Genomic DNA, 26,426 nt, shown 5'->3' with positions numbered 1-26,426 from the left:
TACAGTTGTAACAATATTGAAGAATGAATCTTATATATGATTCTTAAAAATACTGTATCTGAAATTATACAAAGATTTCTTACCCTCTATTAATGTTTATTTTCTCTTCAAATAATTTTCTTACAGTGTTGCATAGTGTAACATCCCAAGTTACAACAATTTACTAAAATTCTTCTTCAACATGTTCTAAAATAGAAAAATATCTTAATGAAAAACTTGAACAAAATTTCCTTTAAAAGAAATAAATAAACTACAGTACTGTATTTGAATATAGCACAGTACTGCAAAATAGATATGGAACTGAAAATATAAACTTGATTGCAATACTAAACATAACAATAAGTCCTTATTATCTTTGACTTTCATAAAGATATAAACAATTATTCTTTGTTGAAATTGATGTCTTGCATATGTAAAAATACAGTAGCTACTTACATGACCCAGCTCTCCTAATGGATGACAGCACTGGATTATCTGGGGTCTGACAGATCATCTATGAAGGCTACAGAATTTAACAATTGAAGTCTGTTCAGTGAAGCAGCCTGTCTGTTGCCATACAAATAGTTATCAATTCCACACAATTCTGACATGGTTTTAAAATTTTCTAAGACCACTAAATCAATTGTACTTTGTTAAATTCATCATAGTTACTAAAGCACTTAGAGCCTTGGTTCTGAAAAGACCAGTTGCAAATAAAAAAATACTATATATTTTTACTATTATTAAAGAAGATACCAAGTGATATAAAGATCTTGATTCCTGCAGTTCAAACTCTTGTTGAGATGAAAGACGGATTGCTTTTTTACATAAATCAGGCATCAGAATTGCTAGTCATGATTGATGTTGTCACTGAGAGTTGTGGGGAAAGGGCAGGAGGAATAGAGTAATTCTTGTTGGAGTGTTGTCCCACATGGTTTATTCTTTCTTGCCGAGACTATTTTCCATTGAAAGCCAAGAATGGATAAGCATTGGTGAAATTTATCAGATGAGGGTAGTTGTAAGATAATAGGCACAAGCTCAGGGCTGGCTAATTACAGCCTCATAGGTTCTGATTGTTATCACAGTATTGTAATCTAACCTTATTACAGTACAAGGCCAAATCTCAAGTCTTGCAGGATCAACCTGAAGAACTGGATTCCAAACTTTTGTAAAAGTTCCATTTCTTTGCAAGCAACTGATATAGCTGACCAGTACCATAGCTTTACATAATTCTTCCCAAAGATGCATGGTAGCCGCATTTCACTTACAGGAGCCAGTTTCACCGGATCTCCACTCCCAATCTTTCCTCCAATATTAGTCCAATATTTGTATGGATCTGCTTTGCTCTGCAGTCGGACAAAGACTGAAAGAAACTTCTGTATCTAATTCTGTAAGTGAAGCTCATTCTTCTCTTTACTGGATGAACATACGAGCTCAATAGCTTATAATCTAACAGCAAGTCTTTCGCAACATTAACTATGATAGTGCCAACCAAATTCAGATCAAGCATAACCTTGCCCTCTTCCTCCCCTGTTGGTGGCAGCTCAGAAACTCCTTTAGGTGGGTGGTATTTTCTTGATTCTTCCTTATATTGCCAAAAGCTAAGGTCATAGACATATTCCAGAGGAAAAAGGCTGAATGGTGAATAAGTGAAGCAATGGGATTCAGTAGTAATGCGCTGCCCAAATGCCCAAAATTCATCTATATCAATGTCAAAACAAAATTTTACTAGCTGGTTCAGATTTACAGCATACATGGCTAAGTCTCCCAGATATTCTGTTTGTGAGGCTTCTGAGACACTAGAATAAGAAACAGATACAGAAGAGGTATCATACATAATATCTTTCCAAGTCAGGGTTTTGCTGTAGGGAGAAAAAGATTTACTGAGGTTTTGTATTTCTAATTCAATATTTCCCATGCAAATGGTTTCAAAATCAAGATTTTTCTTGTTATACATAATCAGTAAGAAAGCGTCTATTGAGAATGGTGACTTTTTCAAAATATATACAGGATATACAGATGCAACTTTACCGCTCACAGATAATAAATACCCACTATAATGATGCAATATATTTCTAAATTCTGTGTTTTCATCCATTAATATGTAATCCTTAAATTGCAATATCACATTTCTAGATAAATGTTTCTGGATCAGAGAACAAAGCTGGCCAGGAACTGTGGATAAATCAGAACAAATATTCCTTTGTATTTGAGCATATATAAAATAGGGAATATTCATACGATGTCCATCATAAAGTATTGCACTTTCTGTACACAAGGAATCACAATTGAAAAGATCTATTTCACTTGGGCCTCTTTCAAACACATATGTAATGGCTTTGGAAAGATCAAAACCCTTTTCCAAAGATCGGTACCCAGTGGCCGAATATCCATTATAGCGCGAGGCATCAAATTTAAAAACCCTTTTTAGAATGAGATCAGCACGTGAGGCCATGAGAACCACCTGCCAAGTATCGTCCCACCTCCTAGTCTCTGAATCTATGGGTACTCCTCCTTGCCCAGCACAGAGTGATACAATGATATTACCATGATCAGTAAGCATGCAACTGGCACTTGCAAAAAACTCCTCTAACAAGGTTCGATTCAAGTGGATCTTCATTTTCCCCCCAACGTGAGGGAAGTTGAAGACTACGCAGGTGAACTTTCGACTTTTTAAGGTTTCATCAATGTGAAGTTTGGTTGCATCTACACCCAATATCACCTCTACTCCTGAAATAGAAAGTGTGAATAAAATATAAAAGAAATTAAATGCTGCAAAAATGGAGTTTTTATTAAAAAATTTATTACCTATATACAGTACCGTACTTACCTTGCAGTCATCGTGCTAAATTCATCGACACCACAGGCTTCCTGTCCTTTAACAAAAACCCGAAAAATTTCTACCCCAATCTCCTGACCCGTCCCCCCTCCCCTGTGATGCCTAGTAAACCCAACAGGTGGTACCATGGAGGGAATATCACCATAGGGCTATTAATACCAAGAACTCCACATATTCCGAGTCATTGTACACCTGTTGATATTAAAAAATAAGCTCTTGAAATCACTAAATATGGAGAGGAAGGAGGGAAATTGATAATAAGGTAAGTATTGCTACACAGTGTTTTTTTTTATAAAATTTAATTAAATGACCCTTATTTTGTAATCACCATGCTGACTACCACACTCTTTTGGAGATGGGTATGTGATGGGACAAAATTAATCCCAATTTTAAAATCAGATGTTCAAACCAACTTGATACATCTCAACTTATCAACATTATTAACATTCCATGTTTGACTTAATTAGGGAATATTCAGTTCTTTCTTCCCTTTAGCTTCCATAAGGATAAAGCTTTTTCAGTTAGTAATGTAACAAAATTTCCTACCAAACCATAATGTAGTTTTCACAAACAACATGAGAGAAAAGTGTATACCAACCATAGAGAAAAAATGAATTTTAATAATTACATTTCTCATTTCTATACTTATCTGATGTTCATACTAGTTCTTCTCCAAAAATCAAAAATTTTCAGTAATTTTAATTTTTCCTAACATACTTACCGAGAACTACTTTCTTAGGAGTTACCGACCAGAGTTTTGTGTAGGATACCCTAAAACCCGTTTTCTATGGAGCGCTATCTCGGGTTCAAGAGAACTTGCCCTGAGGGTAGCTTTTGCGCTAGTTCGAGGTCCGCCTGGGTCGTGAGTGTCAGTAAGTTCTTCGGATGTTGCACAATACTCGCAAGGGTAGAGAGGCACTCGGGGAAGGAAGGGAGGGCCATTACCCGAAAGTAGTTCTCGGTAAGTATGTTAGGAAAAATAAAAATTACCTAAAATTTTTTATTTGTTCCAACACGAATACTTACCTCGAACTACTTTCTTAGGAGACTTACACTTTAGGAGGCGGGAGTGCCTTTCTGACCTTCAGACCCAGTAAGCGGAAGCCAAGAGGCCTAGGTATAAACGAAACATACTAGGAAAACGGACGATAGGGTAACTACACAAAGAGCTCACGTTAGTGTCTAAGTACTCACCCTTTGAAAAACTTCTTCTGATGTTGAATCCAGTAACGTAGTTGTGGAGAACGTGTAATCCAATGGTTACAAGAGGGTTATCTCCGATAAGGATAGGGAAAAACGCGGAATAGGGTGAAAGGGAACGAACCTGTGTCTCCCGGTTTGCTATCCACGATTGAGCCTGGGGCTTTTACCGTTAAACCACTTGGAGAGCGGAGATGACTGTTCCAATGGAGAACCCGTCTAAGGACTTCCTAGAGTAGTCCTTAAGGTAATGGGCAGTAAAGGTTGACTGGTTAGACCAGGTACCTGCCCGAAGGATCTGACCCACTGCCATGTTTTTCTCAAAGGCTAAGGACGTACTCAGACCCCTGATGTCATGGGATTTTGGGACGCCTGGCAAGGCCAGAGCTTCTTCCCTGTAGGCCCTGGCAATAACTTGTCTCAACCAGAAGGAAATGGTGTTCTTGGATACCTGTTTCTTAGTAACACCCGTGGAGACGAAAAGGCTCTTGATGCCTGGCCGGAGATGAGCTGTCCTTTCAAGGTATTTTCTAATGGCACGGACCGGGCATAATTTCAAATCCTCAGCATTCCCCGTCCAAGGGATGGCTGGCAGAGAGAAACCTTCGAATTTAGGATCACAGACAACTGGATTCTGGGTCTTCGCCACAAAAGAGGGAACGAACTTGAAAGATATTTCCTTCCACCCCCTCGAATGAGAGACGTCATAAGACAGCCCATGGATCTCCCCTACTCTTTTAGCGGAAGCCAAGGCTAGCAAAAAGACTGTCTTGAGAGTGAGATCCCTGTCTACGATATCTTTCATTGGTTCGAAGGGGGGGCCACTTAACATCTTCAAGACCCTAGCTAAGTCCCACTGAGGTACCCTAACTGCTTGTGGGGGCAGGACTGCTCGAAGCTCCTGACAAGCATCGAGATGTGCCTAGAGGAACCCAGGTCGATGCCCCTCAGGAGGAAGACTTGACCCAAGGCGGCCCGTACTCCTTTTATGGCTGGGATTGACATTCCTATTTTGTCCCTGAGATATACCAGAAAATCCGCTATGTCTGGGACCGAGGCTTTGAGGGGTTTAATGTGCCTCGAAGCTCACCACTTCGTGAAGGAGGCCCACTTAGCTTGGTAGACCGCTGCCGACGACCTTCTCAGGTATAGCGACATCCTCTTAGCAGTAGCTGATGAATACCCCTCCTTCTTCAGGAGTCGCTCGATAGTCTCCAGGCGTGAAGACGTAGAGACTGTGGGTTGTCGTGAAATCTGAGAAAATGCGGTTGTTGTAGAAGATCTGACCTGTCGGGGAGTAGCCACGGAGGTTGACTCGCCAGGTCTTTTAGGTCTGCGAACCACTCTCTCTCCGGCCACCAGGGCGCTACCAAAGTCATCCTTAAGTTCCGGGCAGTCCTTACTCTGTTGAGTACTTGCCTTATCAACGTGAAGGGGGGAAAAGCGTACACGTCTAGGTTGTCCCACCTGTGCTGAAAGGCATCCTCCAAGGCTGCCTTCGGGTCTGGGACAGGAGAACAATACACGGGAAGTTGCGCGTTCAGTTTGGTTGCAAAGAGGTCCATCACCGGGGAACCCCAACGTTGGATGATGAGCTTGGCTACTTCTGGAAGGAGGGACCATTCTGTCCCTACTATTTGACCCATCCTGCTGAGACCGTCGGCCAGCACGTTCTTTTTCCCGGGGATGAACCTTGCTAATAACACAACCTGGTTCGTTTCTGCCCAATCTAGAATCTCTAGGGCGAGATCGCACAATTCCCTTGACTTCAAACCTCCTTGTTTCTTTATGTACGCTACCACTGTGGCGTTGTCGCACATCAACGCCACAGTGTTTCCCCTTAGTAGATCTACGAAGTGTAGGCAAGCTTTCTGGACTGCCTTCAACTCTAGGACATTGATGTGTAGGTTCTTTTCCCCGTCCATCCAGGTTCCTCTCGCTGTCTCGTCGAGGAGATGGGCTCCCCATCCCTGGTTGGAGGCGTCTGTGAACAGAAGTAACTCGGGAGGGTCGTTCGCGAAGGGCATCCCCTTGAGCGAGTTCGATCGGCAATGCCACCATTCCAGGGAGGGCATTGTGTTTGGTAGGACTGGGACTAGTTCTTGTTGCGAGTCCAGTTGGCACCAGAGGTTCTTCAGGTTCCATTGGATGGCTCTGAGCCTGATTCTCCCCTGGGGAACCAGTTTTTCCAACGACACCAGATGCCCTATTAGTCTTTGCCAGTCCTTCGCTCTCCTGGGTTGCCCTGATAGGAACGGACGAAGGATCTCCATCAGATTGCTTATTCTGTCTTCCGAAGGAAATGCTTTTCCCAGAAGGGTATCTAGTATCATCCCCAAATAGGTCATTCTGGTGGAGGGGGATAGGTTCGATTTTTCCGGGTTGATCACGATACCCAGATCCTTGCAAAACTGGAGAAGTTTCATCCCTTGCTCCTTCAAGAGGTCCTTCGAGGAGGAAAGAGGCAACCAGTCGTCCAGGTACCGGATGAGGCGAATGCCTCGTTCGTGAGCCCACACTGAGACTGTCGTGAAGACTCTCGTGAATACCTGGGGCGCTGTTGACAATCCGAAGCAAAGGGTCTTGAATTGCAGGATCTGGGTACCCCATTTCACCCGGAGAAACTTCCGACTCGAGGGGTGGACCGGAATTTGGAAGTAAGCGTCCTTGAGGTCTATGGTCATCATGTAATCTTTCTCCCTCAAGGACAGCAGGACTGACTTTGGAGTGTCCATTTTGAAGTCTGTCTTCCTTATGAATTTGTTGAGAGCCGACAGATCTATAACCGGCCTCCACCCCCGTTGCTTTTTCCACCAGGAACAGACGACTGTAGAAACCTGGACCTGGGTGTAGGATCTCCTCCATGGCGCCCTTCTCTAACATGGAGAACACCTCCTCTTGAAGGGCGGCCCTCTTCAACGGATCCTTGGGAACCAGCCACTCCGACCGGATGGCCGGAATTAGAGGGGGGGGTTCTGCTAAGAACGGTAACCTGTAGCCCTCCTTCAGTACGGACACTGTCCAGGGCTCTGCTCCGTGAGCTTTCCATGCTTGCCAATATAGTCTGAGGCATCCCCCAACCTGAGGCTTGGGCAGGGATAGGGGGCCTCCCACTCTATCTCCTCCTGGAGGAGCGGCCTGAACGGCCTCTCCTGGAGGCAGAATAACCTGTCCTAAAGGAGGCTGAAGCTGCTGGGGCTCCTCTATGGGGGGGCTGAGGCGCTGAGGCCCAGGAGGAAGAAGGAGCTTCTCGCTTCGTCATACTAGAAGAGGCCTGAGACGTCGCGGCACTGTCTGAGACTGACCTCTTGTAGGGCGGTCTCCTTACCGGCGTAGGCATGGGCGTGTTTAATTCTTTCCTTTTAGACACTTTCTCCATGATCGTTTCCAAGTCCTTTAAGGGGAACAAGGAGTCACCCCACAAAGGAAGGCTCCTCATGGCCCGCGCCTCTCTGTCTGGGACCTTTCGGGACACCTTCGCCAGGATAGTGTCTCTCTTGCGAAGCACCCAATTCGCTGTCAGGGCGAGGGACTGGTAAGTCAGGAACTTAAGAGTCTTGCCCCCGGAGGTGATAAGTTCCCTCAGGAGGCTTTGCTGTTCCGGGTCTATAGGGTCAAAGGTAGCTTGCACCCCTACTAAGGTGGAAGCTCACCAGTCTAGCCAAGAGGAGACGTGTACCAGGTCCCTAGACATTTCCTCCATCATCGCAGCCTCCGATGGAGAAAAACAGACTGGGGCTGAAGAGGCTCTGTCCTCCGAGACGCCCCGCCCCAGAATGTCAAGAGAAGGTTCTACTTTGCAGGCTCCCGGCCGTCGTCCTTCTGGTACATAGACCTTGCTCTGCGTCTTGAGTCCCTGGAGCACCTTAGAAGAGCTCTGAGTCTTGGGGGCTTCGGCATTACCTGCCACCACTCTATCCACGTGCTCCTGTCCCAGGACGAGATCCCGGGCTACAGGAAGAGCCAGGGAGGTTTTTGGCTGGGCAGGGGCCTGCATCAGCCGGATAAGGCTGGACCTCCAATAGTCCTCGTCGGTAGCTGCCGGTTCTTCAATCTTGTGATGCCTCCTGATTGGGCCAATCACTCTTCTATAAGCCGAGTCCTCCGTCGGGGAACCCTCTCTTCCGTCGGCCGAAGCTTCGGCTTCAGCCCGGGGAGCCGGGTCACCGGGCACTCCCACCGGGCGCCTTGGTCCTGGCACAATAGGCACTCCCCTGCAGAGGTAATGGTCCTCCCCGGCGAAGGTCTCCGCACCAGGGGCGGGGGTTAGGACAGGCATCGCCGAACAAGCGAGGACTAGTGTCTGATCATGTTCCCTGGGGGACGAGGACACGGATCCCGTGGGCTGACCCAACAGCGGGAACCGTTCCTTAAGGTCCGAGGGCCGCACCAGCTGGGCTAGTTCGGCCAGGCTGCCCGTAAGGAAGCGCGGTTCCCCCCGCTGGGCGGGGTGAACCGGAGGCTTCGCGGTCTTACGCCTGCCTGCAGAGGCCTTCTCGCGTTTCTCCCTGCGAGGGTCATAACCATGCTTGGAGGATGGTCTCCTTGGCGAGAAATCCCTGGACCGCCGGTCCGGGGAACACTGTATCTCCGACTTACGGGGTACGAAAACCCAATCGCCATCGGGTGACCTACTCCTCCTGTGTTTCGTGGAGAACGGGAGCGCCTCCTGCTGTACCTGGAACGTGATCTTGAGCGGGAACGCCTGCTCCTGGACCGCTCCCTCCGACGCCGATGTTTCCTCCTGGCTTCTTCTCCCGACGAGAAAGACTCCTCTGAGGAGCCCGACGTCACTGTACCTACCGTACGGTGGGCGGGAGCGGGGAACCCGGGGGTCTTCGCGCTCATTACTCGTTGTGTACCCGAGGTAGAGGGTTGCAGGAATTCTTCAGGAACTTCCGTGAGAGGGGTTGGAAACGAGGGTTGGCGCCCAACACTAGGGAACCAGGAATCCAGGCCCTCTTCCATCCGCATAGGGGACCTACCTGGTGTTTTAGGAAGCTTCCATCTGAAGGCATCACTCCCTGCGGAACCTAACTTACCCTAGTTGTCGCCGCCTGCCGAAGAACCTGAAACACAGGCCCACGAAGGGGGCGAAGACACAGAAACAACGTTGCTACACCACAAGGGGTCATCGGAGGAAACGTGCCCCCCAAGCACAAGGGCCGAGTCTCCAGAGCTCCCTGACACAGCACTACCGGGCTCCTTCTAGCCCGAGAAGGCGCCGCAACCCCCACTTCACATTCACCAGACTCCTGGGGAAGAACGCTCGGTTCCTTCCCCATGATGGACTTACCTCGTCCCCTACTCTGGGTAGGGGAAGGCAAGAGAGAAGCCCCGTTGGACCATTCACTGGGCGACGGTAGCGGCGAAGAAACACTAGCTTTCCTGGGTGAACGCTTCGACGATTGCTTCTTCTTCGTGCCGTAACGCACCCACTGAATATCACTCCAACCAACACACTCGAGGCACGTATCCGAAGACGAACAAACTTTGCCCCTACAGGAAGAGCAAAGGGAGTGAGGGTCCACTTGAGGTTTGGAGAGGAACGCACCACACGATTTTCCGGCTCTAGGCCCAGGACAACGGCGGATCTGCTCCATAACGCACAAACACAAGACACAGGAACGCAGGGAATTAAAGGAATACACTGGGGAAGCATAAGGAAGGGAAGTGAACACACAGGAACACAAGGGATAAGCACAAGTTACCACGCGGTAAACACGAGGGACACACGCGGCGCACACAAAGGGTCAAGAGAGAACGAGAGCGACGTGGTGACACGTCGCGACCAGAGAACTTACTGACGCTCACGACCCAGGCGTACCTCGACCTAGCGCAAAAGCTACCCTCGGGGCACGTTCTCTTACGCCCGAGAGAGCCCTCCATAGAAAACGGGTTTTAGGGTATCCTACACAAAACTCTGGTCGGTAGAGAGGAGATTACAGGTAACTCCTAAGAAAGTAGTTCGAGGTAAGTATTCGTGTTGGAACAAACTGTTTTTCTGGGCTCCGACCCGTGCCGCCCAGTGAAATACCCAGATTTCCCGCGTAGCAACGAACAAAGTCCTCACCTTCCTTCGGCAACTGGGATTCCAAGTCAACCTCGAGAAATCCCGCCGCCACAGACCAAGTTTCAATGGCTGGGACTACAAGGGGACCTGTTCTCCCATACGCTGTGCCTCCCCAAAGCCAAAAGGAAGGTGATAGCGAGGAATACAAAACAATTTCTCAAGGAAAAATTGACCTTCCGAAGGAGCCGAGAGTGGATCCTAGGTTCCTTACAGTTCGCCTCCGTGACAGACATCGTCCTGAGGTCTAAACTCAAGGACATAAACAGTGTGTGGCGCTCCAGAGCAACCGCAATATGCCGAGACAGACATGCTCGCCTTTCCCCAACCCTGAGAAAAAGTCTGCAGACTTGGACGAAGATCAAGAATCTTTCCAAGTCGGTTCCTTTACAACACTAGAAAGTCCAAGGGTTATGGTCACCGGTCTTCCAACAAATTCACGTCAACGTCCTAGAGGCCATGGCAGTCTTCCTCACTTTAAAACGTCTCAATCCAGCCAGGAATCTCCATATCAGACTAGTTCTCGACAGTGCAGTCATAGTACACTGCCTCAACGGAGAAGACTCCAGATCAGCCCAAATAAACCACATCATGTTGAAGTTTTTCTCCATGGCGGCGATGCACAAGTGGTACCTGTCAGCAGTCCATCTAGCAGAAGTCCAGAATGTGGTAGAGGACTTACTTTCCTGGACGACTCCGCTAGAGTCGGAATGGTCACTAGACAATCGATCTTTCCAGTGGATGATATCTCTAGTCCCGGGTCTCCAGGTGGATCTGTTTGCGACGAAATCCAATAGCAAAATAGATTGTTACGTAGCCCCAAACCTGGACCCTCAGACTTATGCCACAGACTCTATGATTCTTGATTGGAATACCTGGAAGACGATTTATCTGTTTCCTCCGGAGAATCTCCTGCTGAAAGTTCTGCACAAACTCAGATCCTTCAAAGGTCAAGTGGCTCTCGTAGCCCCCAACTGGCCCAAGAGCAATTGGTTCCCCTTGTTGCTAGAACTGGGCTCCGCCCCTGGCGGATTCTCAATCCGGTGTTAACAAAGACAGTGCAAACTCGCAATGTGTTCGCTTCCTCAAGGATTCTGAATGCCCTAACTTTATGGACTTCATGAAGTTCGCAGCCCAACGGGGTGCAAACATCGATCCTTTGAATACTATTTTCCTGGAATCTGACAAAAGGGAATCTACTCTCCGTCAATATGACTCAGCTGTCAAGAAATTAGCTAAGTTCTTGAAAGATTCCCAAAAAAAATGACGAGGAACCTAACTGTGACATTCTTCAGAACTCTCTTCAAATCTGGCCTGGCAGCCAATACCATTACTACAATCAAGTCAGCCTTGAAAAAGATCTTCCATATTGGTTTTGACATTGATCTAACGGATTCATATTTCTCATCCATTCCGAGAGCTTGTGCCAGACTAAAACCTTCAACTCGCCCTAGCGCAGTTTCCTGGTTTTTGAACGATGTTCTTAAGCTAGCCTCTGACACCCCAAATGAATCCTGTAACTATATGGCATTGTTAAGAAAGTTACTTTTTCTTTTGAGCCTCGTCTCGGGCTCCAGAATCTCAGAATTGTCAGCCTTATCTAGAGACCCTGGTCATATAGAGTTTCTCTCTTCGGGTGAGGTTCTTCTCTCTCCTAACAAAGTTTTCCTGGCTAAAAATGAAGACCCCCAAAACAGGTGGTCTCCCTGGAAGATTGTTCCACTTCCTCGGGATCCATCCCTGTGTCCAGTTACCACCCTGAAAGCCTACTTAGGTAGAACTTCCACTACAACCACAGGGCCCTTATTTATTAGAGAACAGAGAGGAACTATTACCCTTAAGGGAATTAGACAACAAATTCTTTATTTTATTAAACAAGCTAATCCTGCATCATTCCCACATGTCCATGATATTAGAGCTGTGGCTACCTCAATTAATTTTTTCCACCATATGAAATTTGATGAGCTCTCAAAATATACGGGTTGGAAGTCCCCTAAAGTTTTCAAGCGCCACTACCTAAAACCTTTAGAAGCTCTTAGATTTGCCACAGTAGCTGCAGGGAATATAATTCCTCCTGAAGGTACTGAGTCCTAATCACAACGTCTTGCTCTGTCCTCTTTCCCTCCTGCCTGGCTTACCTGTTGTTCCTACCTGTTTTGTTACTATACACCCTTATGGTGTATTATTTTATTATTCAATTGTTCAATTTCACGAATTGTTTTCATTACACTTGTTCTTGAATCCCCGAGCTGATTTTATTTTGCTTTTTTGATTCCCAAGCTGGATTCCCACTATTCATATCTGTTGAATTCTACCTACGGGTTTCATTATTGATTGTTTACCATGTCTATTTATCACTGTCATACACATGTTGATCTAATTTTACGGGTTTCCACATCCCTCTTTTTTTTTATATTAAACTCATCAGCTCTGTTATTTTGTGTTATTCCCTCTTCAGGTAGTTAGCCATATTGGGTCCCCATTCTCTGGTACGATTTCACTGGGCGGCACGGGTCGGAGCCCAGAAAAAGGATTTTGACAAAGGAAAAATCTATTTCTGGGCGAGAGACCCGTGCCGCCCAGTGAACCCACCCGTTCCTCCCTGATTGGGCCCCAATCTGGGGTGCTATAAGGAGTGACGTCACTGGGGTGGGATTGCTAGTAGTAGTAGGATGTTGAACGGCACCTCGCTGTTCGAGGATGTTGACAGGAGATATCTAAATGGTGCGAGGCCTCTGGTTGTGATTTATTCAGCGCCCCAGTATTATACCGACACCTTATTAAGGTGAGCGAGCTGGGTTCAACCTAGCATTCCTATACAAATTTTTCTCTGATAAATTCATAGCAGTTTTTACCTTAGAAATGATGTTAAAGGAGCATTTCACTGGGCGGCACGGGTCTCTCGCCCAGAAATAGATTTTTCCTTCATCAAAATCCCTTAATTGACACTTGCCTATAAAAAAAAAAATTAATTTTCCCATTTTCCCTTACTTCAATAAATACATGCCCTAAACAAAGGAATGGAAACATCTAGCAGTAAGTGGTAAAAAACCCTGGACTGCCATATCAGAAACTCTGTCTCTTCGGTTATCTTCATTGATCGGCTGGAATCTCATAGAGAAGTCTTCTGGTTTTGTTAGTAATTATTGCCTGGGAGATCATAATCTATATTCCTTTTGTGTACTAAGTCAGAGGCAATAATGTGTTCATTGTGAAGAGTGCATTTCACTCTCGGTACCACTCATGGAAAAGTGTTTCAATGGTTACTGATCAAGTTAACAGCTCTAAGCACAAAAGGAAACTTGCAGTTAGTTCATAGGGAGAAGTTGGGGAAGACTAGGTTAGTTGATTAAAGCAAGGATGATGTTGATAATGACATGCTTCCACCTTTGAACAACACAAATTCAGTCATCTTTTGATAGTAATGAGCTTCACAAGCTCTTGACATCAGGGATAAATTATCTGAATAACACAAGCATTATTACTGGCCTAGAAAACAATAACCTAAAAAACTAAATAAGATTTATTTGAATGTTTTGTAAAATGAATTTGGTACATACATACATATACCAAGGCACTTCCCCCAATTTTTGGGGGGGTAGCCGACATCAACAAAGAAACAAAAACAAAAAGGGGACTCCACTAAAATGATCCGACCAGAATCCAAAACGGACCTCATAATGGCAGACATAATCAGAGTGCTTTTGCGCATCTACTCCCGACTTTTTCAAACAAACTGGTAGCCTACTGTGCACCATCCAATACCGTTTTACCCAAACACCTCAATACAGTATATCCAAAATAAGATTAAAATCTATTTGGCCAAGAAACTTCTTTTCAAAATGAGCAGATAAAACCACTACCACAGATTCTGCAAAAAAGACAGATTCCTACCAAACTGCCCATGCACAAAATGAAGAACTGTAAAATTGCTAATTTACTTATACTGTACATACCTATACAAAGGCACTTCCCCCAATTTTGGGGGTTAGCCGACATCAACAAAGAAACAAAACAAAAAAGGGGACCTCTACTCTCTACGTTCCTCCAGCCTAACAAGGGACTCAACCGAGTTCAGCTGGTACTGCTAGGGTGCCACAGCCCACCCTCCCACATTATCCACCACAAATAAAGCTTCATAATGCTGAATCCCCTCATAATGCTGAATTTACTTAAACCTATCGTAAATTGATGAGGATAATGTACCTTAAACACATGCAGGCTTTTGGTATGTTATATCCACAAGGGACTGATTGAGAAAATTTGTGCCATACTTAGTCAAATTAACATTCACAGCTGAGTGCTCAGTACAGATGCAGTATCAAGGAACTGGGTAATACATCTGCTGTCCTGACCCTTCTTTATCTGGGATTTCAATTGCAAAATACGAATCAGAATCTATTCTTAGCATTGACATAATTTGTAATAACTATAACTTGTTAATTTAAATCGAATTAAAGATATACAGGGTACCTTTCAATGCTTTGTTCAGAAACTGTACTGTTACAAGTTAAGGAACTGCAAAATGCATCTGCTATCCTGACCCATTCTTCTATCCCAGATTCAGTTTGTATTTCATATACTGGATTCCATTCTTAGCCTTGTCATCTTTTAAAGCTCTATAACTTGTTAATTTAATCAAACTAAATATTCATAGCAAAACCTCTCACATTTAGAGAGCCTGTAGATTATCCATTTGTTACACCGAAGCCAAAGCCAATAGGAGGAATGCCTGGACAGTATAGTAATCTCTTTAAATCCTATCTTTCTTAATAATTAAGGCACTTTTAGATCCGAGAAACAAAATCTCTTTAAAAATTTTTACCACCTCTGTCATCATCACAATAGCTTGCCATACACTCGCACATAGCCAAAATTACTTTAGTCAATAAGCTTGAGTTACAGTACCTGAATTTAGTGACTGTCTCCTATTGACACTGACTAGGGGCTCCAGAAAATTACTGTAGTCTGATCTGTTAAAATAGTTAGGTTAGGAAAGTGATCAATTCTAAAACACCTAATCATTTTGACTTGCTAGACAGATGACGACTGCTACTGGCTAAGCCTACATGAGAAGGGTTGGGGCCACTGCAATGTGTATCATAATGCAACCATTTGTTAACCTTTGAAGATGTTGCTAAAGGCTAACTGAAAATCTGTGTGCCTGGCATTAGAGGCATAATACAACATACCACATTATCAATAATGGCACTGTAAGATTGCTCATATGCATTTAATTCAGCAGAAAGAGGGATATGAGAATCCAAACTCCTGCTCCAGTCTTCTGTCTCGGTATACAATTGTCTAAGTGCAAATCAGGAATGTGAAAATGCCATGGTTTTGTAATAGAGGATAAGGACAAAGCTGATAGCTCAAAGCTTGTGAGGAGACATTGGACTCAATAATGCTCCAAGTACCATCAGAACTCTCACCAGATGGTACATAAGAACTGCTGGCCAAACTATTAGGGGAAACTAACCTACGGATCAAACATAGACAGGTTAGACTAAAAATAATACCAGCAGGAATTTTAGCCTTCTCAGACTGGTTGAACAAAAGAAACTTTTCCTTAAACACTGAAACATGAGATTTAAGATCATCAACTTCATTGCAAACCTCATACAGTTCACTATTAGCCTGACCAATTACTTCTACTGCCATCCAAATCCTTCGCATCAATATTCTTCGTGCAAGAGTTATCTGGCAATCAAACAGCTTAGCTATGGTTCTTGTGATTGCCGACCGGCTCCTGTATTTACATTAATTAACGTTAGATAAAACACCCAAATCTAACTGAGTGAGAAATTAGTTTACAACCTCTTATTCTTGGTAACTTCATACAAGCACTAAAGAAAACCATATTTAACACTGCACATAAAGGCTCTTCATTTTTCATACAAACGAATCTGAACCTTATTAGCTAAACTTTGGATTAATCAAAACCTACTATAAAATTGGGAAATTGTGTCTTAGTCTCTAACTCACTCAACCAAACTACCAAACAGGCTAAACAGCCTGTGACCTGCAAATGGGCACTAACCAGATACTGTACTGCACTTTATTAATGATTCAGTTGCTGTTTCAGTTCCTGTTTCATTACATATTTCCCCTTAGCTGCACTGTACTGTAGTACTAATTCGATAAATTATTTTCATGTTTTAAGAAGAAAATTTAGATGTACGTGTATTTTAAAACTTGATAAATACACCTTTTAACTCACTCAACTTCTACTACCAAATTACACAAATTTCTAAAACAGTAAGTTGATGATGGAGATGTTGGTTTGCCTGGTATTACCTATGTAGATTATATGAAGTATTTGGTATTAATAGGCCTGTATTGATGTTCCCCAAGTGGCACTCCTTATCAGGTCTAATGGGCCTCCATGGGGAGGGGGGAGATGAGAAAGAGAGAGTGGGGTAGAAATTTTTTTATTTTAAGAGGTCGGGCAAGCGGTGGCTTCAATAACTTTAACATAATGACTACAAGGTAAGTGTTACTGATAAAATATGTGCTGCATGCACATACAGCCAAACAATCTTGAAAGGAAACTTCACACAAAAGCATTAAGAACTAATATTTACCTCTGAATATTTTTATCTACACCTGTTGTATAAATATCACCTGAAAACTAATCACCTGGAGTACTGTGCAGTATCTATCTTTGGTTACTTTGTTCCATTTTATAAAAGGACCATCATCTAAGGATTCTTTAGAGGGCTGTAGTACAAAGGTCAACAAAGTCAACTCTGCCTACACTTGTTTGGTGAGTGTTAACTGTAGTAGTCACGCAAGGAATTATAATACTGTACCCTATACTGTATTGTATATGATGAATTTCAATTTATCTAATATAATTAACTTAGCTTTTTTACGATATAGCAAAATCTAAAACTACTGCAATGAGCTTTTACCTAATAATATTAATTACTGTAAATATAACATAACTTCAAGTACTGTACAATAAAGACTTAATACCATCCCTGTAATTTTCTATCATTATATTTCATGCTTACCAGAATGCATGAAATATCACATGAGGTTGGGCTCAAGATAAATAGAAGAAAGGCAGAGAATTATGAGAATGGAATATGCAATGGAAGATGAAATATCATATAAAGGAATAAAGGATTAATGAGGTTGAATCATTTAAATATTTAGGAACTGATCTCTGATGCACAATATTTAGAATTTGAGTTAAATGAAAAATTGAAAAAGCAAATTAAACAATGGCTAGGTTAAGTAAAATTTGGAAATCAAATTGCCTGAAATTACATATACAAATCAGGCTATATATCAGTTTAGTGAGCTCATTGTTACTGTATGGACATGAGTCATAGCATGACAGTGAAACAATATCCAACAGATTTAGTAGATTTGAAAACAAAACACTCAGAAGAATATTGCGAGTTAAATGGCAAGACAGTTTTAGAAATGAAACTATAAGAGAGATTACTCGAGTGCCATATGTGGATGAGATCATAGTGAGGGGTAGATGGAGATGGTTTGGGCATGTTCTTTGCACTCCTCAAGAGAGATTAGTTCACCAAACTTTCAACTGGGCTCCACAAGGCACTAGAAGAGTTAGAAGACCCAGGCCTACATGGGTGAGGACTATGAAGTGTGATGTTGGAGATTATGAATGGAGAAGTAATGATTTAAAAGTTCAAGATAGAGATGACTGACAAACTCTAACCAAGGCCCCTTGCATCAATAAGCGTAGGAGGAGATACTGTAATAGGGATGATATTTCATTCTATAGCATTAAATATCATGAAATGAAACAAGTGTCATTTTCTTCCAGATTCTCTCTAAATTTTTGCTTATAATGAAAAAAAAAAAAAAACAGAACCTCTTTGACAAACTCCAATTTTTCAGAATATGTTATTTTGATAATAAAATAAATTTTTGAATATACTTACCCGGTGATTATAATAGCTGCAACTCTGTTGCTCGACAGAAAAACTCTACGGAAAAATTCGCCAGCGATCGCTACATAGGTAGGGGGTGTACTCAACAGCGCCATCTGTCGTTCAGATACCCATTACTCATTGTAAACAAAGAACTCAATTTTCTCCTCGGTCCACTGTGTCTCTATTGGGGAGGAAGGGAGGGTCCTTTAATTTATAATCACCGGGTAAGTATATTCAAAAATTTATTTTATTATAAAAATAACATTTTTCAATATTTAACTTAGCCGGTGATTATAATAGCTGATTCACACCCAGGGGGGTGGGTAGAGACCAGCAAAATATGTTTACATCATATGAGCTAAGAATTTTTATTTCATTTTAGAAGTTATCAAAATAACTAAACAAAATAAATAGGTACCTGGTAAGGAAGTCGACTTGAACAATTACTCTGCCTTTTTAAGTACGTCTTCCTTACGGAGCCTCGCGATCCTCTTAGGATGCTGAGCGACCCCTAGGAGCTGAAGTATCAAGGGTTGCAACCCATACAACAGGACCTCATCAAAACCTCTAATCTAGGCGCTTCTCAAGAAATGACTTTGACCACCCGCCAAATCAACCAGGATGCGAAAGGCTTCTTAGCCTTCCGGACAACCCAAAAACAACAATAAAAACATTTCAAGAGAAAGATTAAAAAGGTTATGGAATTAGGGAATTGTAGTGGTTGAGCCCTCACCCACTACTGCACTCGGTGCTACGAATGGTCCCAGAGTGTAGCAGTTCTCGTAAAGAGACTGGACATCCTTAAGATAAAAAGACGCGAACACTGACTTGCTTTTCCAATAGGTTGCGTCGATTATACTTCGCAGAGATCTATTTTGTTTAAAGGCCACGGAAGTTGCGACAGCTCTAACTTCGTGTGTCCTTACCTTCAGCAAAGCTTGGTCTTCCTCATTCAGATGGGAATGAGCTTCTCGTATTAACAGTCTGATAAAATAGGATAAAGCATTCTTTGACATAGGCAAAGATGGTTTCTTAACTGAACACCATAAAGCTTCAGACGGGCCTCGTAAAGGTTTAGTTCGTTTTAAATAGAACTTAAGAGCTCCTACAGGGCATAAGACTCTTTCTAGTTCATTTCCAACCATACGATAAGCTTGGAATATCGAACGATTTTGGCCAAGGTCGAGAAGGCAGCTCGTTTTTGGCTAGAAAACCAAGTTGTAGAGAACATGTAGCCGTTTCAGATGAGAATCCGATGTTCTTGCTGAAGGCATGAATCTCACTGACTCTTTTAGCTGTGGCTAAGCATACCAGGAAAAGAGTCTTTAAGGTGAGATCTTTCAGGGAGGCTGATTGTAGCGGCTCGAACCTGTCTGACATAAGGAATCTTAGTACCACGTCTAAATTCCAACCAGGTGTAACCAAACGACGCTCCTTCGTGGTCTCAAAAGACTTAAGGAGGTCCTGTAGATCTTTATTGTTGGAAAGATCTAAGCCTCTGTGACGGAAGACTGATGCCAACATGCTTCTGTAACCCTTGATAGTGGGATCTGAAAGAGATCGTTCTTTCCTCAGATATAAGAGGAAGTCAGCTATTTGAGTTACAGAGGTACTGGTCGAGGATACGGATACTGACTTGCACCAGTTTCAGAAGATTTCCCACTTCGATTGGTAGACTCTAAGGGTGGATGTTCTCCTTGCTCTAGCAATCGCTCTGGCTGCCTCCTTCGAAAAGTCTCTAGCTCTCGAGAGTCTTTCGATAGTCTGAAGGCAGTCAGACGAAGAGCGTGGAGGCCTTGGTGTACCTTCTTTACGTGTGGCTGACGTAGAAGGTCCACCCTTAGGGGAAGTGTTCTGGGAACGTCTACTAGCCATCGAAGTACCTCGGTGAACCATTCTCTCGCGGGCCAGAGGGGAGCAACTAGCGTCAACCTTGTCCCTTCGTGAGAGGCGAACTTCTGCAGTACCTTGTTGACAATCTTGAACGGAGGGAATGCATATAGATCTAGATGTGACCAATCTAGGAGAAAGGCATCTATATGAACTGCTGCTGGGTCCGGGATTGGTGAGCAAAATATTGGGAGCCTCTTGGTCATCGAGGTTGCGAAGAGATCTATGGTTGGCTGGCCCCAGGTGGCCCAAAGTCTCTTGCATACATCCTTGTGGAGGGTCCATTCTGTTGGAATTATTTGTCCCTTCCGACTGAGACAATCTGCCATGACATTCAAGTTGCCTTGGATGAACCTCGTTACTAGTGATATGTTTAGACCTTTTGACCAGGTGAGGAGGTCCCTTGCGATCTCGTACAACGTCAGAGAGTAGGTCCCTCCTTGCTTGGAGATGTACGCCAAAGCCGTGGTGTTGTCCGAGTTCACCTCCACCACTTTGCCTTGAAGGAGAGACCTGAAGCTTTTCCAGGCCAGACGTACTGCCAGTAGCTCCTTGCAGTTGAAATGCATTGTCCTTTGACTCGAGTTCCATATCCCCGAGCATTCCCGACCGTCTAATGTCGCACCCCAGCCTACGTACGATGCGTCCGAGAAGAGAACGTGGTTGGGAGTCTGAACAGCCAGGGGAAGACCCTCTCTTAGGTTGATATTGTCCTTTCACCAAGTCAGACAAGACTTTATCTTTTCGGAAACCGGGATCGAGACCGCTTCTAGCGTCTTGTCCTTTTTCCAGTGAAAAGCTAGATGGTATTGAAGAGGACGGAGGTGTAGTCTTCCTAGTGACACAAATTGATCCACGGATGACAGTGTCCCTACCAGACTCATACACAGCCTGACTGAGCAGCGTTCCTTCTTCAGCATCTTCTGGATGGATAGCAGGGCTGGGGGCTGATCGTCTTGTTGTTCAGCAACGTCCTCATCAGAGGGTTCCTCATCCGAAACTGATGAGGAAACGGCAACGGAGTGGGCAACGTCTGGCTCGCTGAATCCGGTCGCACTGGTGGATGCGTGACGGAGCCGGACGCAATATCATGGAACTGCTGCACAGTCTGTGAACTGTCAACAACCATGGGTGCGCGAGGAAGCACAGCGTCAACCCGGGACTGTCTAGACCGTCTGGGTTGTGCAGTCAACACCCTACCGGGTTGCTGAGGTTGACGCACTGCGTCAAAACAAGTCACCTCTGCTGGTTGTTGAACGTCCTGAACGTCAACAACCACCTCCGAGCGTCGCTTAATGTCAACGTGCGGCTGGCAACCCACACTGGGTCGCATCGGTGGAGGAACCACCTCAACTGGCAGACGCGAGTAGGTTACCTCAGCGTCAACAGGGCGCACAACCGACCGGTTGGAAGGTTGTTGGCCAGAAGGTTCTTCTCCGCATTTAAGTCCTCTATCAAGGACGCAAGCTTGGACTGCATGTCTTGCAGCAAAGCCCATTTAGGGTCTACGGGAGCAGGTGTGGCAACAGACGGGGTTAGCGACTGAGGCGGAACCGTTTACCATCCCTGAAAGCCTTGTTATGCGTGACATAATAGTACAGCAAAACTTCAAAGGCTCGACAACAGCTGTGAAGTTGACCTGTAAACAACTTGGAGCGTCTCCTGGCTAGGCGCCAGGGAGAGTCTACCAGAATTGAGAAGTCTATCTGGGCAGAGGCATGAACTCCCAAGCCAAGAACTTCTCTCGTGTCATATCAGACTCTCGCTCTATAAACCAGTTTAAAAGAAGGGAAAGCGAAGGCTGTATCCCCCAAACTCCTCCTGGTGAAAAACCAGTCGCCTAGCCAACGTAACGCTCTCTAGGAGAGCGAGAGAGCACTAGCTTAAAAACAACGGCTTCGAAGTAGCTAGGCCTAGTGTAAGCTCTGACGTTTAGGCGAACGAGGAGCAGCAGTTACAAAAAGATCCGGACGAAGATCCTTAAAAAAAACATCATGATTTAATTAAAGTCCATAGGAGGCTAAGCAGCTTTAGGCTCCTCCCCATCTGACAGAGTCCTCAAGGGAATATCAGTAGGAGGGAGAACAGCAACTTCCTCATCTACAGGAACCTTGTCCGATAAAAGCTGAGTCTTTCACTGGTGCATTAGTAGCGGACCAGAACGCAACGTCATGTAACTGCTTGACAGTCTGTGAACTGTCAACCACAACAGGTGCGTGAGGACGCACGGCGTCCATTCGAGACTGCTTTGACTGCCTAGACTGAGCAGTCAAAACAACTCTAGAATGCGGAGGTTGGTGCACAGCGTCAAAACAAGTCAACTCCGATTGTTAGTGAACGTCTTGAACGTCAACAGGAGCATCAGCCAGTGGCCTAACGTCCAAATGCGGCTGAGAAACCACACGAGACCGCATCGAGTGTGGTTCTAAACAACCTGACTGACGTGACTAAGCTACGCCAACGTCAACAGTAAGCACAAAGGAACGTTAGGTTGGCTGAAAGCCTGGATATCGATGAGATAAACGGCTAGACTCAACGGACTAATCGGCAGAATAGTCTTCCATAAGGGAGGCAAGCATATACTGCATGTTTTGCCATACAACCCCTTAAGGATCAACGGAAATGGTTGTGGTAATAGACGAGGGTAACGTCTGTGACCGCAACACTTTGCCTACAAAAAAAGACTCTCGGAGTCTGTGTTACGCTTTAGTTAGGCGGCGAGCAGTTATCCGATGACTGCATAGGGTCAGAGCTGTCCTAATGGCTGTAACCAGGACGCTGGACCTGTCCTGAAAGGACTGACTTTCGCTTAAGGGCTTCGAAACCTTGTGACAGGTTTCTTATGCGAAAAGCCTACGGATGGCGAGGAGAAACAACGTCTCTCTCGTCTTATGGTAGGGGAGATCTTGGTAAGATACACCCGATACCATAGAGGGAAAAACGTCTGTTCGTTGGTCAAGGCCTCTCGAACCCATAAGTCGTTTGACATTACTTCTCCCCTGGGCTTGGGAGCTTGTAAGAGGTCCCGGACTAGGTGAACGACAGGCACGAACAGACGAACCCTCGGACGCAACACTGTAACACTTTGCGCCTCGGACGCAACACTGTAACACTTTGCGCATATCACTTTATCACTTCGATTTTCTGTTTTGCACTTATTTCTACCTGAAACACGCAATTCTACCCTTCATTAAAAGGTAGTAATTGCGAAATAAGTCGTATAATGCAAGCTCATAAAACCAGCAAAAAACAGAAAACATATTTTAAGATAAAAAGAAAAATCAGTGGCTGGGAAAGAGACTAAACACTAGTTCATATAACTACGTTTTCAATCTCTCCCCGCACATAGCCTGGGGACGAGAATAAAAACCTAAAAACGTTTTATCCTTCCTCCCCGTACAGCGACTAGGGACGTGAGAAACACGAGAACAACGTTACCCGCTTGAACGGAACGTTTTCTCTCCTCTCTCTCCCTCCGTCTCTATCTCTCTCTCTCTTTCTCTCTTGATTTCGCACCTAAGAGAAGAGTCCAATTATATATCGTCAAAAAAAAAACATGTTATTTGACTAAAGGAAAAAACTGAAAGGTTTTTCAAATAAAAAGTTCCTTTAAAATAGAATTTAAAACATTTAAGCTAAGAAAGAATGAACAAAACGTCAGAATCGATTTACTCTTACTGCAAAGTGAAACCGTGATACACTCTCTCTCTATCGTAACGATAGAGCGCATGTTGAACGTCCTGAACGTCAACAACTGCGTCGCATAAAAAAAAAAAACTAAACGTTAGTTCATCTTTGAAAACAGTACGAAGACTATCAAAGAAATTCTTTCATAAAATATTACATTTAAAAAGTTTTAAATCCTTAGCTCTTTAAAAGCTAAAGACGATATAAAGGGCTCAACGTTGATTAACTTCGGTTTCCAAGTTAGGACCGCCTACTCTCAGGAAAGGTCTATATAAACAAAGCATTAAAATTTATTTTTATATGTTTATAAAAAATGGAAAGTTAATCGAAGAGGCCTAATAAAGGCGGAGAGATATAAAATATATATAGGAAAATCTATAACGTGATAAGATAATTACTAAAAGCCTAAACACACTTCCGTCTAAGGGAAGGGTCGGCCATTTAAAAGTGAAAGAAAGTCCATACTCTCTTTGTCACCATAATTAAATCTATCCAAAACGAGTTCAAGTTTTAAGATGAAGATAAAACACCTGCATAGCGAAAGCTCAAAACTAGAATAGTGTACTTCACCAAATAGTTGTGAAAACAAATCCAGTTAGCAACAGCGAATTAGTAGGTCTTGCCGGTAGCCCGACAGAGAGAAAATTGAGTTCTTTGTTTACAATGAGTAATGGGTATCTGAACGACAGATGGCGCTGTTGAGTACACCCCCTACCTGTGTAGCGATCGCTGGCGAATTTTTCCGTAGCGTTTTTCTGTCGAGCAACAGAGTTGCAGCTATTATAATCACCGGCTAAGTTAAATATTGAAAATGTCAATTTTTGTGTGTTTACTGTAGTGTCATATACAGTAAAACACAAATTAAAAAATTCAGACGTACAAAGACATTGAGAAATTTGACTTCTTTGCAAATACAATTCTCCTAGACAGTTCTAAGTACAATTATTGAAGTTTTGTGGAATTGCTATCATTTCAAATTAATGTACAGTACTGTATTTACCCTATATAATAAAGAACAAGTGTATGGGTATATAAATAAATATACTGTATACAGTATGTTTCTTTCCAGTCATGCTGAGTGGTAACCAATCGGAAACCACAATCTTCCACAAATTACCCAAACTGACGTGTAGTATTTAGGAAAGGTTGGAAGGGGTGAGAAGAGTTGAATCTGTGTGTGAGCATGTGCGTGCATATCTATCTAAATATCTAGCCGTCATTTTTGGCAGGTCGCATACACTAGTTACTAATATCATATTAATAAAATCAGCTTCATTATAAGCACATAATGAAAGTCAGGTATGGTTAGATGGTTAGGGTTAGTTTTCTGTTTTCAAAATATACTCAAAAGAGAGAGAGAATGAGCTTACCTCTTTCCTTTAGCTTCTGTATGTTGATATTAGCTCGTTCTGTGACATCTTGATGAAAACCTGTAGCTACCAGTGTGATGTCACAAGCAAGTTTATGATGACAGCTCAATGCTTCAGTAAATGAAAAGTCGCCTTCTCCGACAAACAGAACAGATGATCCAGCTTCAAATTCCATCTGGGGAAGCCAAAAAAAATCAGTATTAGCTGCGTCTATCGATAAAATTGTATCCAACCAATGCATGATATAAAAGATAAGGGTTTCTTTTTTTTTTTTGCGGATTCCAATGGTTCATAAATAACATACAGCGTAACAGTTACATGAAGCAGTAATACACCCATAATCATGGTTATGAGGTCCAAACTAATATAACAGTAGAGTTCTATTGAAATATACTGGTCAAAATAGTTTTGCAATTTTGTCAAAATATAAAATGAAATACAAAATGTTAACTTTGAACTCAATTGCACACCTGTTTAGCTGCTACTATATACGTTTTCAAAGCAATAAGGTCCCAAGATAGTAGGCTACTGTGTTATCTACTTATATAAACTGGAGCCTTTGTATATCAGCGGCAAGGTCCTCCTGAATGCATAGTAAATGGAAACCAATTAACTTAAACTTCCCCTATCCTAATCTACAAACCACGTCATTACCCACTTGCCTAACTGGAGGGAGGGGTAACACCCTCTGCATAAATTCTCGGAGCCTTTGTATATCAGCGGCGTTACTCCCGTGTGAATTAAAAATGGTCATCAACTAACCTAAACTTTCCCCCCTAACCTAACCTACAAGCCGTGTCCTAACCGACTTACCTAATGGTGGGGGGGGGGGGGGTTTAAAGCCACCCTGCGACCTCCCTTACACTGCCATATTCTGTTAGCCGTTATCAATCATACAAGTGGCAGCTATCATACATACATCCCCATAAATTTTCAATTGTTTAAATTGCTTTTTCTTAATTCTCTACCATAAAAATGTATCACTAATTTAAAAGCTTTCACTATTCAAATATTAATGAGTAAATCAACATGCCTTACCGATTTTAGGTCTTCCAAACTTAACCTATCTCAATCACTATATATACAACCAGAAACCTGCGCTATTAGTCATTTCTATGGGAGTTTTTTTAATTCTATGAAAATTAGTAAATTTAATTGCTAAATCTTGCATGAAGGTTTGATTTCTCAATTACTTTGTTTACTAAAGGTACTGTAGTAGTAATATTATGATTTTTCCTTTGGAACGCCTCTCCATTTTGTTTTGATTTGCTAAACCTTGTGTGATTTTAATTTTCGAAATATATTTTTTTCTTTTTGACATTTTCCTCTCTCTATATATGTGAAAAGCAGAATATATAATAATTATCCCCTTATCTTTTCTAATTGCTCAGTATAATATCTACTCTGAATATCATATGTTAGGCCAACTAAAAGAAATAGCGACATTAATTCTTCTCATTCTTCTAGACAAATTACTC

The 26,426-nt window shown here is 43.3% G+C and overlaps 1 protein-coding gene across 1 annotated transcript; it reads right to left on the bottom strand.

The window, feature by feature from the left end:
- Positions 1-2: 2 nt before the first annotated feature.
- Positions 3-26,129, bottom strand: LOC137620629 (uncharacterized). The gene is made up of 3 exons (XM_068350929.1): positions 25,987-26,129; positions 24,949-25,123; positions 3-2,709 (listed from the first exon to the last, which is right to left on the bottom strand). The coding sequence occupies exons 2-3, from the start codon at positions 25,121-25,123 to the stop codon at positions 1,259-1,261; spliced, it is 1,626 nt and encodes a 541-aa protein (XP_068207030.1). The 5' UTR covers positions 25,987-26,129; the 3' UTR covers positions 3-1,258.
- Positions 26,130-26,426: the final 297 nt, after the last annotated feature.

The sequence above is a fragment of the Palaemon carinicauda genome, chromosome 27 (assembly GCF_036898095.1).
Source record: "Palaemon carinicauda isolate YSFRI2023 chromosome 27, ASM3689809v2, whole genome shotgun sequence".
NCBI lineage: Eukaryota > Metazoa > Arthropoda > Malacostraca > Decapoda > Palaemonidae > Palaemon > Palaemon carinicauda.
Note: the sequence above shows the minus strand (reverse complement) of the source record. Positions and strands in the feature narration are given on the sequence as shown.